Source organism: Bufo bufo, chromosome 5 (genome assembly GCF_905171765.1).
Source record: "Bufo bufo chromosome 5, aBufBuf1.1, whole genome shotgun sequence".
NCBI classification, from domain to species: domain Eukaryota; kingdom Metazoa; phylum Chordata; class Amphibia; order Anura; family Bufonidae; genus Bufo; species Bufo bufo.
Window position 1 is genome coordinate 387,875,441 of NC_053393.1, and position 16,492 is coordinate 387,891,932.

The following is a 16,492-nucleotide window of genomic DNA, read 5'->3' on the forward strand; positions in this document are numbered from 1 at the left end:
TTCCAGGGAGTAAAATAATCCTTATCTTAATGATAAGAATGTGGCTTAAAGGGAACCTGTCACCAGTTTTATGGTGTCCTAACTAAGGGCAACATAAATAAGTGACTGATTCTCTTAGCAAAATGCTGGGTCACTTTCTTTAATTGACCCAGTCAATCTGCCAACATCTTGTATTGAAAAGCTCCAGCTCATAATGGTGAGTCCTGAATATTCATGAGCTCCTGACTCTCCCCCGCCTACCTGCTGCTGATTGACAGTTTTTTTTCCATATGAATCAGCAGCAGGTGGGCAGGGGAGTGGCTATAGCTCTGAATTAAAAATACGCTGGACTCACTGACATCACACTGGACTCAAATCAGCTCATTAGCATGCGGCATGTGGCATCTTTGTGTGTATATTATAAGGTAACCATCTGTCACACCAGTAAGTGAATACATCTAAGGTACTTTTTAGTAGTTAATGATTGTATATAATTAGTTAGATTATAATCAAATATCCACATGACAGGTTCCCTTTAAATAAGCGTTTATGACCTCTCAGTAGTTTATAGATGAGGTTTATTAGATGACATGAAAGTGAAATTACCTGTCACACAGTTAACCCTTCGTGACAGAACAGCTCAATATTTTTAAGAATGGCCAATTGAAAATATTATTTTTAGCCAGAAATTAATAAAATACAATCCTAAACAAACAAAAAAATGCCTCCGAAGGTGTACATAGCCTTTAAAGGGGTATTCCCTTCTTGCTTTTTCATCCTCGCCTTCAGCCGAACTCTGGAGTTTACTGCATCTAAGGCTGGGCGGGCTTAGGCAGTTTGAGTGAAGGCCGGCCACGCCTCTTTGTGACATCACACTGAGAACTCAGTCTTTGCGTGCTAGTTCATGTGGATATAATGAGTCCTCAGTCTGGCAGCCGGCAGTGTCTGTGAGGCCCCTCCCCCCTGCTGGGGAATCGTCACTCAGAGAGCTGTGATAAGTGAGCTCCGTAGACAGTAACATGTGGCTGTCCTGCAGTCTAATACAGTTTTACACACAGAACCGGTCTTATCTTTTACAAACCCAATCTGGGTAGCAAAACAATAATTCACTAATATATACTTTAGCCCAAAAGCATCTGTCTTCCCCAGTCCCCTAACAGCACTGTGGCTGAACCGCTTCTGATACAGCTCTACTACATCTGTCTTCCCTGAACCGCTTCATATACAGCTTAGCTACATCTGTCTTTCACCCCCTCCTTCCCCCCCAATAGCACTGTGGCTGAACTGCTTCATATACAGCTACATCCATCTTCCCTGAACCGCTTTTTATACAGCTCTGCTACATCTGTCTTCCCCAGTCCCCTACTAGCACTGTGGCTAAACCGCTTCTGATACAGCTCTGCTACATCTGTCTTCTCTGAACCGCTTCATATACAGCTTAGCTACATCTGTCTCTCCCCCCCCCCACAATAGCACTGTGGCTGAACCGCTTCATATACAGCTACATCTATCTTCCCTGAACCGCTTCTTATACAGCTCTGCTACATCTGTCTTTCCCAGTCCCCTACCAGCACTGTAGCTAAACCGCTTCTGATACAGCTCTGCTACATCTGTCGTCCCTGAACCGCTTCATATACAGCTCTGCTACATCTATCTTCCTCTCCACTACCAGCACTGAGTTTCAATCACTTCAAATACAGCTTTGCTACATTTAATTTCCCTGAACCACTTCATATACAGTTCTGCTACATCTGCGGGGTGCTACTGTGAGATTGTATGAAAAGGATGGGGGGGGGGGGGGGTCTTGTGGAATTATGCTGAGGGGGGGGGGGGGGGAGTGGGATTGTATGCTGAGACTTATTTGCATATTAATAAAATGCTGGATTTCTGTGCATCCGATCTATGTAGTTAGTTTAGTGTTGGTAAGGGTACATTCACACGGCTGCCCCCCCAGCATACAATCCCACACAGCAGCGCCCCCCCCCCAGTATATAATCTCACACGGCAGCCCCCCCCCCCCCCCTAGTATATAATCTCACACGGCAGCCCCCCCCCCCCCAGTATATAATCTCACACGGCAGCCCCCCCCCCCCCCCCCCCCCCCAGTATATAATCTCACACGGCAGCGCCCCCCCCAGTATATAATCTCACACGGCTGCCCCAGTATATAATCTCACACGGCTGCACCCCCCCCGCCCAGTATATGATGTCACACGGCTGCGCCCCCGCCAAGTATATAATGTCACACACAGAATCCCCCCCTACATACAATTCTCAGCCCCTCCCCAGTAGTTACATCCACCTCTCCAGCACTGTCAGACTCTCTCCCCTCTCAGTACTGCAGACCTTCCTACTCTGTAAACATTCGGCTGGTGCCTGTGATCAGAGCGCTGCGGCTGCCAACCCACGTGACCCATGGATGTCACGTGATAGTGACGTCAGAAGGTCCTTAGAGTCTCCGAAGTCTGCCCTGCAAACAGAGCATGCGCGGCTCTGTTGGCGTGCTCCTTCATGAATAAAAAATTAGATGCCGGCCACTGGATGGATGTGGTTCATCTGCGCAGGCGCGGCCCATGGAATCTTCGGGCAGCTGTGGCCGTAACTATGGGAGACCAAAGAACAACAATGAGGTAGGAGGGAATGAATTTGATCAAGAAGGGTGGGAATTTGCTTATACAATATATTTACAAAAATGATCACTGGCATCCTATTAACAGATTAAAGGGCTTCTGTCACCCCACTAAACTCCTTTTTTTTTTTGGAGGTACTTATAATCCCTATACTGCAATTTATCCATACATAATGTAATTAATCATTTTGGTTCAGTAGATACTGCAAAAAATGTACTTTTATAATATGCAAATTACCTGTCTACCAGCAAGTAGGGCGGCTACTTGCTGGTAGCAGCCGCATCCTCCTCTCATAAAGACGCCCCCTCCTCATGTTGATTGACAGGGCCAGCGGACGCGCTCGTTCTCTGCTAGCCCTGTCTGCATTCAAAATCTGGCGCCAGCGCCGTACCTGTCTTGAGTCGGCGCAGGCGCACTGAGGGGAGGACGCTCGCTCGGCCGCTCCATCCTCAATGCGCCGGTGACGTCACATCTACACCCGGCGCAGGCGCTCTGAGGAACGGATCCGTCCCCCATTGACTTTCAATGTAAGCCAAGACGGATCCGTTTTTTTTTATGAATAATGCAAACGGATCTGTTATGAACTGATACAAGCGTTTGCATTATTGGTGCGGATCCGTCTGTGCAGATACAAGACTGATCCGCACCAAACGCGAGTGTGAAAGTAGCCTTAGATGACAAGTGACACTGCCTTCAGAAGGTTAGCTGTAGGTTATGCAAAATGAAGGTTTTTGTTATGTTCATCAAATAAAATAGTATTTTTTGCCTCCATGCTCTAAATTGTTGATGGCCCAGAACACGCGTTCTCGTTCCATCTATTAATAATGTGCATGATGTTATTATGATGGAATAATTGGTTCAGTGGATTCATCTCGAGGCTGTTATATCTTGACGCTTGCTGTCCTGTAGTTACTGATGCACAGTGGTACCTTTTTTTTCTGGTACGTTATATGTCAGGAGTACACCCCAAAGTATACCTGTGATGTGTCCCTATGCCACCATGCACCCAGCATATGTCAAGTATCCTTTTGGCATACCGTGGTGAACTTTCAGGCCGATCGCCGATAATTTATACCAATATTTTCAATCTCATAATATATATTATATTAGTTGGTAGCCACTGAGGTGGTGGAAATTTGCATTTGGCACTAGTATATTATAAATGTACGGTAAATTAATAAAGCCCTTAGTTGGTAGTCAATTTATATTTATAATACACTAGTGCCAAATGCCAATTTCCAACCCCTTCCCCCCCCCTCCTCACTGACTTTATTTAACCCCCTATCAGACCTCAGATGAATAAAATAAAATAACTCCTCACCCTCCCTGCGCCACAGGTCCTCTTCATCTCTGGGTCCGGTGTCGCGCTCCCCTGTGTTTTCCGTGCAGCGTCAGGTCATAGTGCGCGCACTACGTCCTGATGCTATACGGGGTCAGGACAGTGCAGCACGGGACCCATCAAAGAAGACCAGGGAGGGTGAGTATCGGAAGCACTTACTGCGCTTCTTCCCCGCCCCGGCACCCGATGCATACTAGTGAGCGCTTCCATAAGCATTTGCTTTATATTCGCAAGGTTAGATGCTGATACAGATGATGTGCAAAATCCTTAATATCGGACAAGAATATCGGTACTTCCCATAATCGGTCGATCCCTACTCGGTGCCATAGTTTTCACAATCATCCTTCAGGGCAGTGTTCTTCTCTCCCAGCCAATGTTTCGGTTAGGAAAATGAAGCCTTGTCAAGTCGCGTTATTTGATAGCACCAAGGCGTTTCAAGCATCCTATTAGGGTTTATTAATCTAATCAACCCCAATAAGATTTTTAAGTGGCTTTGGCTCCCAAGCCTCGGTGTCCCATACCTAGAAACGTCTGGATATAAACATATGGTTTCTGCTAATGTAAACCTCGCCGATCTGCTGCCAGCCCGCACTGGAAAAAAGAACAAAATGCTCCTTTGGCAGCCGGCAGGCATTTTCAGTGCTTGCAGTTAATCCAGCAGCCGGCTCCAAGACCTGAATTATTTCATCAGATCTTTAAATGTCCTGAAATTAGTCTGGAACGAGGAGTGCTCGTAGCTGTGATAGAGAAAAACCAGTCCGACATCCAAGCCGCTCACAGCACGCGCTGGTGCAGTCACCGCTTGGCCGTCTACCACGGGAGGTGTGGTTCCAGAACAGGATGGTCAGGCCTTATACGTATTCCTGATGACTTATTTTTAAGAAGTTTTCAGGTGCATTGGCAGCAATTTTAGGTTTGATCACGAAAATAAAAACCACAGCATATTAGTATTGCTTTACGGTCTGAGACCATTGTATGTAGTCTGTAATAGCTGTAATCCTCGCGGTCATCAAGAACAGGCACTAATATTGGCTGGCAGGCTGTTCCGGCATAGCTGACAACTATTGACTATAATGGGACTCGGCAGGGATCCGGCCTATTTCCAGGCAAATACCGCTGCAAGCCTGATCCCTGTTTTAGCTGCAGTAGGCAGGCCAACTCCAAGCATAATGCCTGTGTAGGTGTCCATATAGTGTATGTGTTGTGAATAAGAGAGGGGGAAAAGGCGTGCCAGTCACCTTTAGCAGCGGCTTACCTCCTTGAGAGCAAATAATTGCCAGTTGAGATATAACTGCCCGATCCTCATCTCCCAAGACATCTGCTGTCGGGAGACTCCCATAGACATTACCCTGGGTTCACATTACTGGTTTTTTTACCATTGTAAAAAGAAATTAGCACATGATCTGCTGTGTTTTTGGATCCTTCCCCCCCCCCCCCCCCCCCTACATATACGTTAAACGGAGGCATAAAACGTGATGGGAACCCACCCTTAAATGACAGCCAACTCACTGACCATCTAATGTCTATAGCCAGCTTCAGGCCTGTTAAAAACCACCAAATGAGGACACAGCTTGTCTATCGACGCTACTTAAGTGCCCTTTACATGCAGCAATCTTCATATGAGGGGGCGACAATTTGTTAATACGATCATTCAACCCCATACAGTTTCCACTTGTTGCCAGCACTTCCCCTTTTCACACAGGGCTGCGCGATGGTTTTTAGTACCGCATCAAAGATGCGTTTGATCGTTTGTCGGGTGATCGGCAGCAGGCATCACAGGCAGTGATTTGGAACGAGTGCCCTTCATTGGCGATCGGCAGCCCATGTAAAAAGGCCTTTAGCCCGGGATCAAAAACAGCGACCCGTATTTCCCATAGCAAAGAATTTCAGCTCAAAATAAAAGAAGTCCTCTGGTCGCTTAGGGTCAACACTAAAGGATTTTGATAGAAAAGGGCTATTAAATCTAAAAGACGGTCACAGGCAATCATGCATTAGTCTAGGTGGTACAGGATGCCCACGCGATCCATTCCTGGCACCAAGCAAGGTGGCGCAGAAGGGTCATCACTTGAATTGCATTTGTTCTCCTTATTAACATGTGTATGCGTTCTCATTCAGGAACAGTTACTGTTCTGTTGACTTACTGATAATCCCTTTAGTCTTACTGCTACTGCTTATGCCATGTGATGTGTATGTCAATGATGCCAATGCTACAGTAGTAATGTACTTTTATTTTTTTGTATGTTTCATTGAGGCATACCTTTAAAACTGTATATAACTATTTACTGGGTACAGCTAATTGCAAGAAAACATGAAAAGCCAACCGTGTGGATGGAATACATATTCATAGTTGCCAACTGTCCCGAATTTGCAGGGACAGTCTGATTTTCAGTGACCTTTCCAGCAAATTTGTTCTGTCCTGGGCCGGAAATGGGTGGGGCTAACACAAGCCCTGCCCATAAGTGGTTGTTTTGGGGCATGCCTGTCCCAATTTTACCAACTGAAATGTTGGTAAGTGTGCATATTGTCTTGGGACCTAGTCAGATATCAGTCTAGGAAATCTACTGCAAACCCATCAAAATATATTTCTGTATCAGATTTTTAAAGCTACCACCCAGCTCAAGGAGAATAAATCACATTTATGGGGGAATGTACAGAACATTTACATGGTGTCCTCATTTTCAGCTGTAGATCTGCCGTTTCCCAGGCTCATCTTCTATCATCCAAGATGGCCACACCAGTTACCGGACTACCCGATACACACCGTACATCAGTAGTCCAAGACACTTCCTACTTGTCCAGCCAAGCTTTTAGATTGGGCAGCTCTGCTCATGCAAATCCAAGGCAGTAGGAAGTGTCTTGGGCTACCAGATGTACAGTATACGCTAGGTAGCCTGAGATGTGGTGCAGGAGTCCAGGAAGTGGAGAACTTATGATGTCATTAACCTATATACATATATATTTACAATCATTACTTTATTCTCTTGCATAGGTTCTCCTGCGTTACCAAGTAGTATGTCATACTTTGGAAGCTCTCAAGACGAAGAAGATGTGGAAGAAGATGATGAAGTATTTGAGGACACAAAAATGACCACCACTAACACTTCATCCTCCTGCCACTCTACACCTCGGAAAGGCAAAACGCATAAGCATGTTATCAACGGACATGGTTAGTATCATTTTCAGCAGATGTTTGGGTCAGTGTTGTTATAAATCATAGGCAGCATTATTGCACTAGGTTTTGGGTGGATAAATTCTTAAGTGGTTGTCCTATCACAGACAATAGGGGCATATCGGTAGGATATGCCCCCCCATTGTCTGATAAGTGTGGGTCCCACCTACGCCGAGAACGGAGCGTGGAGAGTGGTGGCCAGAGGAACCCGGGTTCCGGCCACAACCAAGCACTCTCACCATACAAGTAAACAGGAGCGCCTGCACTTGTGCGGCCACCGCTCCCATTAATTTCTATGGGGCCAACTATTTTCGGCGGCACCATAGAAATGAATGAAGGTCGGCTGCGCAGTGTGCCCTCCAACGCCTTTCCCTGCTCCCATCTCTGGGACCCGCACCGATCAGACAATGGGGGCATATACTATTGTCTGTGATGGGAAAACCCCTTCAAAGTACTAAAAGGTACTAGAATATCTTATACTTTAACAGGGATGTGTGTGATTTATTTGGTCTTTTTTATTTTTTTATTATTGGGTATGGTTAGGTTAAAAATGTTTCACACTTGCATGCCATTTATAAAATAAATGGCACATTTGTTATTGTACGAAACTGTCTACTGACTCATAACTTGATTTAGGGGTTTTGTACGGGGATAAATGTTGCACAGTAAGATGTGACCCGTCATTTCTTATGCTCCTTTTTTGTTTTTGTTTTTTTACTCAAATGTGTGAAATAAATCTTCATTCTCGCTTGTGGTAATTGCTGGAACATTTGTTTGCTTTTATGTCATTGATTTTTAATGATCTGTTCTTCATTCATCATTATGGTAGCAAAGTGTCCGGCAATGGAATAGCCTTGAAATGATAATGTTTTTAGTGTATTGTTTTTTTTGACTGCCATGGTACCTGCTATTCTAACAGCCAATATCTCCCACCTAGCAGTGCCGCCCTCTTGTTTAGGCTTCTTTCACACCTCCGTTAGTAAATCCGGTAGGCTGTTTCAGCACAGAGCAGCCAGTCGGATCCTCCACTTCACTAAACCGTTGCATGCAATGGTTTTTGTCTGGCCAACAGCCGGCGTTTGCGCTGGATCAGGCGGCCAGATCTCCAAAACAGAGATGTGAAAGCAGTCGAATCTGCTCCTGCCTTCATTATGGCCGCTGATGGTGAGGCACATGATCAGATCTGTCCGCCAGAAACCTCCGTTGCATAATGCTACATACAACACTGCAACGCGCTAGTCTTCCATGCCATGTGCCATGTTGGATGGGTCTGTTCTCCTCCATACGCGGCCATATAGAGACCCGGGGAACTAGTACGTGGCTTATTCCTGTTTTCAGCACAATTGGAAAAGGAAAGAAACCACTTTTTGGTAACTTCCTGGTTTATTCTGATGGGATTGGCTTGTTTGTGTCTTTGTATTGGCAGCGTGCACGGTGAAGGCCTGTGTCTGGTTGATAGTGTTTTGTGGTTAAACGGTCAGAAGCGACTGTACAATAGCCACAAGACTGTCCACTGCTATCTGCAGAAATCATTTGTTCCTAAAAATACAGTGTTAAAGGGTTTCTGTCACCAGAATTAACCCTATTAAACTAGCTGACATTAGAGTTTTTCCTGCTCCTAGAGGCTCCGCTCTCCCACCTTGACAGGGCCAGGCAGCATCTGTCTCCTACTACCGGCCCTGTCTGCCATGTAAATCTCGCGCCTGCACCGTCTCGTTCAGTATTCGGCGCAGTAAGTGAAGGGCGCTCACAGGCTGCCGGCTTCCTCACTGCGCCTGCGCCGAATACTGAACGGCGTAAGATTTCCACAGGGCCAGCAGTTGGAGGTGAAGGCTGCCTGGCCCTGTCAATCTGTTGTAGCAGGGCGTGGCCAGAGGTGGGAGAACGGAGCCTCTAGGAGCAGGGGCATGTCAGCTTTGTTTCCTGCTCTGATGACGTTCTGTGCACAAGCCTGAGGAGCAGGAGGGTACAGGTCTGCCTCTGTGTAGGGAACGTCACTGTGAAGGCTGTGCTGGTTGGAGCAACAAGTCTCACCCCCTGCACTTCCCGAGCTATCGGACCCGTCTCTCCCCTCCCACTGGATTCTTTAGCACAGTTTAACCCCTTCTACCATCAGCAGCACAGATTCAGGGTTGTGATACAGATTCAGATGCTGGCTGTGAAGATGTGTCTGCAGAGCATTGCACAAGAACAGGTAGGGGGAAGATCCTGCGTGTATCAGCAATGTCATTGTACTGTATAGCTGGGACTTGTAGTTCCACACATACAACATGAGTATCCCAGCAGTCAGGGCAGCAATTTTGGGCAATCTTTGACACCCACAAATATTCATAAGGAAAACCTCTGCAACTGCATGTCAACAAAGGGCCAGAACAAAACTAGGGAAATTAGTACAGTGCATTATTATTATTATTTTTTACATAACTCAGACAATCCCTTTTAAAGAGGACCTTTCACTAGAATAGAAAATCTAAACCAAGTATACAGACATAGAGAGCGACGCCCAGGGATCCCCCTGCACTTACTGTTATACCTGCTCCGTTCTCCCGGTATAGGCTCCGGTATCTTCATATGTTCGGCTCCACCCAGTGGAACCTGCCGGCGTCTCCTTCTCCCAGGCTGTAGCGCTGGTCATTCGCAGCGCTCAGCTCATAGCCTGAGAGAAAAAAAAAACTCTCAGGCTATGAGCTGAGCGCTGCGATTGGCCAGCGCTACAGCCTGGGAGAAGGAGACGCCGGCAGGTTCCACTGGGTGGAGCCGAACATATGAAGATACCGGAGCCTATACCGGGAGAACGGAGCAGGTATAACAGTAAGTGCAGGGAGATCCCTGGGCGCCGCTCTCCATGTCTGTATACTTCGTTTAGATTTTTTTTTGTAGAGAAAGGTCCTCTTTAAACTTAAGTCTTTTTTCATGTTCTTTTTGCTGCCATATGCCTCAAATCTTTCATCCATTTTCTGGCTGTCTAACCGTTTGTAACATTTAATTGCTATCCATTTACCATTTGTTTTTAACAACGGCCGTAAAAAATTTAATCAAAAAAATGCATTTCCCCGCTCCAACCCCCTGAAAACACCCATAGGATGGTCACCTGATTGCTCAGGTGCCATTTTCTGGCTTCTGCAGCATGGGAGGGGATTCCCCTGCCTCTCCTCCTAGCAACCAACCTGCATTTCTGTAGAACGGGCATTAAAAATGTCTTCTGTGGGTTCCATCAGTACAGTCAAAAAAATAAATAAATAAAAGGACATGTCCTATTTTTTGACTACCAGTATTCACGGTCTGTTAAAACAACAGATGTGCGGATACATTCATAGGCCAAGATTTACTAATGTGTCTGGTCAACAATCTTTCTACAAAAATGGCACAAACTGGCGCAGATCAGTGCATCTAGGATTTCTACACTTTTTTGCTTGACAAGGGGGTGTGGAGCTTTGTGGGAAAGGGGCGAGGCCTAATATGCACCCTGATGCTGATTATGATTCTGGCTTAATAATCTGTTTCAAAGTAAGGCTTGTTTCACGTTTGCCTATCCGGCAGGTTGTTTTGGCCAGGAGTAGCCTGCCGGTCGCAATGGGAATGCCGCCCGGCCCCATAAAACTATAATTGGGTCCAGGGGTGATCCAGTAAATGTGCCGAGAATCGGATGGACTAATATCGCTGCACGGAACTGGTTGTCGGCAGTGTGAAACAAACCTAAGCTGACGAACAGCTGGTATAGAGTCAGCGAAAAGTGTCTATCCCTGCAATAGATTTATCATCCAGCCTGACTGGAAGCCAGGCAGAACTGAAATTAAAGGGGTTCTGCACTTTGTTTAAACTGATGATCTATCCTCTGGATAGATCATCAGCTTCTGATCGGCGGGGGTCCAACACCCGGGACCCCCGCCGATCAGCTGTTTGAGAAGGCAGCGGCGCGGCCTTCTTACTGTTTACCGCTGGCCGAGTGACGACACGACTTGTATCAACTGGCCTGGGCGTGGCTAAGCTCCATTCAAGGGAACGCGCCCAGGCCAGTGATACTAGTCGTGACGTCACTGGGCCTACGATAAACAGTGAGAAGGCTGCGGCGCTGCTGGAGCGCAGCTGCCTTCTCAAACAGATGATCGGCGGGGGTCCCGGGTGTCAGACCCCCGCCGATCAGATGCTGATGATCTATTCAGAGGATAGATCATCAGTTTAAACAAAGTGCAGAACCCCTTTTAATGAAGGAAGAAAGAGGAACCAGGGGTTATGACTTATAGACACTTATGACCAATGGCAATGTCGGCCATGTCTCCTGTCAGCAATCTGAATAATTAATGTACTAGTGAGGCGATCATTCACTTACAAAATTTCATGTCATAACTGAATTGCAAGATCGTGAAGCGCCAACAGTGGAGCTTACTAAGGTTATATTCCCACTACAGAGAAAAATGGATGGGACAGCCCTCACATTGCCATTTTCTGAACAATTTTCTATGGCCCTAATGAGACTGGCACATATTGGAAAAATGATGTAGGCTTAGAAGGGCAGTCTAGGACTCCACCAGTTATATCACAGGGGCTCATTAGTAGACTACCTAATCCAAGGCAAACAAGGGCCAAGACATACCAGCCCTAGGAGGTCATTGCTGAATGTCCTTCCTAAATTGGTCTCTGGCCACACATTGGCCATGTGAGAAACCCTAGACCACCACATAGAGCAATGCACGTCATGAAACCCTGAAGAAATCTCTTTTGTTAACAAGAACAAATGTCCACTCATGAGGATGAGATGAGAGCGCCTGCTGTGAGAGGTTATGGGAATGAGGAGCTTATTAGTGTGTGGTTCACTCCGAGCGGCCTGTGTGTGTGACCACGTCCCGGGTTTCTTCCTGTTGACTTGTCATAGAGTACAAGACATAGACACAGGAGGACTTCCTCTAAAACCTTCACACCGGGGCTATGGCTTTGTTGAGGTCTACTAAACTGTGCATCAAATATGTCTGTGCCGTAGCAATCAAATAGAATCTCATCCTCATGTGAACAGGCCCTAAGGCTAAGTTTTATTGCTGCGGTTTTGTTGTGACTTTTTGTCGTAGTTCCTGCAAAACTGCAGGAAACTGACACGGATTTTGCAGAAATTGGCAAATATGCGGCATGTTTTAATTGCGCCAGTAAACTGCATGAAAACCACAGGGTAAAATCCCAGCCTAACGGCTCATGAACATCAACGTGGATCTGCAATACTGGAGATACAGAGCGGAAGGCCACTGAAGCACTACCGTGCACTTCCGTGGCATTTCAGTCCGTTGAATGGGTCTGCATCTATCAGCGGCAGCCACATGGGGTGGCACACATTCATGAGCCCTAGGGGTAGTCATCCATTGTTTTCCTTCGGTACTTAGTTATTTGTTTCTAACTACTCCTCTGTTCACATGTCCGTGATGACATCTATGATGGTCAGTGCTTCATTCATGAAGATGTCCGTGAAGGATCTGTGTTTTTAATCCGTGTGTCATCCGTATTCCACGTACACTGCTGGGCTGGAAATTGCCTTTTAGAGCATCTCGTACTGGTGGTCATTGAAAAACCACTGACCAAACATGAAGGGTGTTTTATCAGCATCACGAACCAAAGTGCTGCATGTTGTTTTTCCACTGATGTGTGAACTGACACATTAAAGTCCATGGATCCGTGTGCTGTTCATTTTCTCCACAGCACTTTGACCAGAGTGTCCATGGGGGAGATTTATCAAAACTGGTGTAAAGGATAAATGGCTTAGTTGCCCCTAGCAACCAATTAGGTTCCACCTTTCATTTTACAGAGCTCCTTTGGCAAATGAAAGGTGGAATCTGATTGGTTGCTATGGGCAACTAAGCCATTTATCAGTTTTGATAAATCTCCCCCAGTGTTTCTCACAGAATGGCCCAGAACGGGCACAGATCCGGAGTGCCTGTCTGTACCAGGCAGCTTACTGCCAGCTGTCTCTCACTCTCGGCAGAGATGTCTGGGGTTGCTTTAGGTTCGGCCTTGTCTTTTTTTCCTCCTGTCCCAGAACTAATTATGTGACATAATGATGGTTTTATGACAGTGATGGAGATGTATTTGTACAGCTGTACGTGCATCACTTGCGATCTTTTTCCCTCTCTGGCTCTTTGGCACGGCCTGTATGGAGAAAATCTCATTAGTGTCCTGAGTGATTTGGCTCTTTGGCTGCCTGCTGTTCAGCTGATCTCCTGCCTGTCTCACTATGCTGAAGGCTTCATTCCTTGCTTTGCTATGACTTCACTATCCCCGTGTCACATTCCCACTTAACTTGATAGTGTGGGAATAGATCTTGTGTGCGTGCCTAGATATACTGCGATTTATCAAATCGCTACATACATGTGTTGTAGGAGCTCAAACCGCCAGTCACTTCACGCTGTGGAGTTTTTTCTGCTGTGTCTTCAAATCTTATCCAATTTGCTGCTTCTGTAAAACACTGCATGCAAAGCCACGGTGGAAAATCCGCAGCTTATCCATTCTGTCCGGATGCACGGTAATAGGGCTCTCCAGGAAGAGCGAAATCCGTGTAAAACTACTCAGGATGTTATGGGAAAATCTAAAACAAACATATTCCCCTCATGGATCCCTCGTCTCTTCAGTTCCAGCGCGGCCAGATTCCCTGTCATTGTTCGCCTTCTAGCCCAGCGAAGACGACACTCACACAGGCATGTGAGCGCTGTAGCCTATGGCGTGTCTGTCTTATGTCTGTCTCTCTCATGTCTGTCTCTGTCTCTCTCTCGTCTGTCTCTCTCATGTCTGTCTCTCTCTCTCTCTCTCTCTCTCTCTCTCATGTCTGTCTCTGTCTCTCTCTCTCTGTGTCTGTCTCTCTCTCTCTGTCTCTCTCTCTGTCTCTCTCTGTCTCTGTCTCTCTCTCTGTCTCTCTCTCTCTCTGTCTGTCTCTCTCTGTCTCTCTCTCTCTCTGTCTCTCTCTCTCTCTCTCTCTCTGTCTCTCTCTGTCTCTCTCTCTCTCTGTCTCTCTCTCTCTCTGTCTCTCTCTCTGTCTCTCTCTGTCTCTCTCTCTCTCTGTCTCTGTCTCTCTCTGTCTCTGTCTCTCTCTCTGTCTCTCTCTCTCTCTCTCTCTCTCTGTCTCTGTCTCTCTCTGTCTCTGTCTCTCTGTCTCTGTCTCTCTCTCTCTCTCTCTCTCTCTCTCTCTCTGTCTCTCTCTCTCTCATCTACCTAGCTCATATCTCTCTACTTATCTGATATCTATCCATATATTTCCCCCCTGGAAACCTATTTGAGTTCTACCTTCAGGTTTTGCTGTCGTTGTGCTGCTATTCTCACTTGTGGATTACTGTGCCAAGTAATGATGAAGGTGACTCGTGATCGGCTGTTCCCTTTCATTTCCGTGTGCAATAGTGATTTTATGTATGAAATCTATGTAAATATATTATACTTTATATTGGGAGAACGTATTTAAATATGGCCTTTTCTATGAATTTATTTTAAATGATAATCTTTAGCAAAAATGTAATACATGGATATCATTATGAAAATTCATAGTTTCCCAAAGGTGGCGTTCAGACAGGGGGTGATGTTACTGGGGCTCGTTGTACAGTTTAAATTCATTTGATTTTTTATATTTGGAAATTGCTGTAGGCCCTTATGCAGAACCATATGGACACAAAGGCGGAGTTTTATCAAGACCAACATTTGCTACACCGGTCTTGATATCCCTTGCGCCGCCGGAGGATGCACTTAATCGTTGATGAGGCGCACCCTGTCATAAATAAAACGTATCCTCTGGCATTCCCACCCTCGCTACTGCCCCTTTTTAGAAAGTGTCGGGCGGCATAGAATCAGAATGGTGGACATTTATCAAACCTGATGCAAAGGTGCCCATAGCAACCAATTAGATTCCACCTTTCATTTTTCAGAGCTCCTTTGGAAAATGTAAGGATCACTCTGATTGGTTGCTAAACCAGTTTTGCTTTGCAATTTTTTTTTTTTTTTCTTTTCTTTTCTTTCCTGATACGCCACTGTATTCTGGAGATATTCATGTTTCTGATAGGGCTGCCATATATTTTTCAAAAAAGGAGCCTCCATATAAAATCATAGGTACACAGAGGTGCAGTAGAGCCCCATAACAGTCTCTGGGCACTGCACAGCTCGGAGGCCATATGCAGCTGTAATACCGCAGGGTCCTTGAGCCCCTACTTGGGTTAAGAAAGGTTTCTACGTTATAAAATATCTTTGACTGTAGCTTCTCCGTACACATTGGATTCATGTTTCCGCATTCTGAAACGTCCTGCAGTTGATAATGTCATATTTATGGTCACATATATTTCGTAGCTGAGATCCAGAAGGGAAATAATACCTATAGCTTTGTATGTCAAGCAGGATCATTGTTTTGTAGGTTTAACATTTATTTTTTTTGTCATTGTTACCTTGTAGTATTTAACGGGTCTTGCAAATCATCGAAGTACAAAGAAACTTCTCATAGACACAAAAGCAAAGAGGCCACACCAGGGAAAGAGAAGAACCGCAATCACAAAGCCGAGAGACGGAGAGAGTCTGCCGCTGCTAATCACCAACCTGCTTCTAACACGGGCTCGCATGCCAAAGGGCTCGCTGCTAACAACCACCACAGTCATCACAGGTTGGCTCAGGATTTAAGGAAACAGGTAAACCTTATGCTTTCCCGCGTAAAAGAAACGTAAGATCTACAGGAATTCACGGTCGTATCGTCTGCATTTTCACTGTTGCCTTTGTAATTGAAACAAAACTGAGAGGGTGATCCAAAATTCACATAAAGATAAGACGTAACTTTTAACATTCTACTCTTAAAATTAAATTGCCCTTTAAGGTAATCTAAATCTTGAAAAATAAACTATCACACAAGCATAGACTGGTAGAACCTTGGGTGCACGGTGGCACATAGAAATAAAGCCATATGTCCTACCGGTATGTGGATGGGTTCCGTAGTACCTTGAAGATCTCGGTAAATGGCGAGTCACTGTCCCTATATCAAGGGTGAGACCTGCGGGAATGACTGAGTATGGGATTAGTTATCCCTACATATACCCTGCAGACCGGGTGCTACACTGGCCCTGATGTCCTAACCACAGAGCACCCACCCTGACAAGGGTGACCCCGTAGGGAACCTTTCCCTGTATATTCTGACCCTAATTTACCCTATGCTATCCTTTCCCTACATGCATGTTTCGCTTTTGCATGGCAAAAAAAAGGCTCAAAAGGGGAAACATATAGGTGCCGGGCAAAAAGGAAAAATATAGTTGGGCAAAGGTGTAAATACAAAAAACAAATTGCCCAAAAATAGAACTAAGCCTACGATGTAATCAGGAAAAGTTAGGAAGTTCAGAGCTTAACCTAAGATGGTGGTCTATGCTAAACTATGCACAACCT

General features: G+C 45.7%; 1 protein-coding gene across 3 annotated transcripts in view; it reads left to right on the forward strand.

The window, feature by feature from the left end:
* The window catches only part of JARID2 (jumonji and AT-rich interaction domain containing 2), a 146,224-nt gene that overhangs the window by 78,785 nt on the left and 50,947 nt on the right, over window positions 1-16,492 (forward strand). For all 3 annotated transcript variants that reach the window (XM_040432615.1, XM_040432613.1, XM_040432616.1), the window contains 2 exons: window positions 6,938-7,114; window positions 15,521-15,750. In XM_040432615.1, the coding sequence (XP_040288549.1) occupies window positions 6,938-7,114; window positions 15,521-15,750 (407 nt within the window). The remainder of the gene's footprint in view (window positions 1-6,937; window positions 7,115-15,520; window positions 15,751-16,492) is intronic.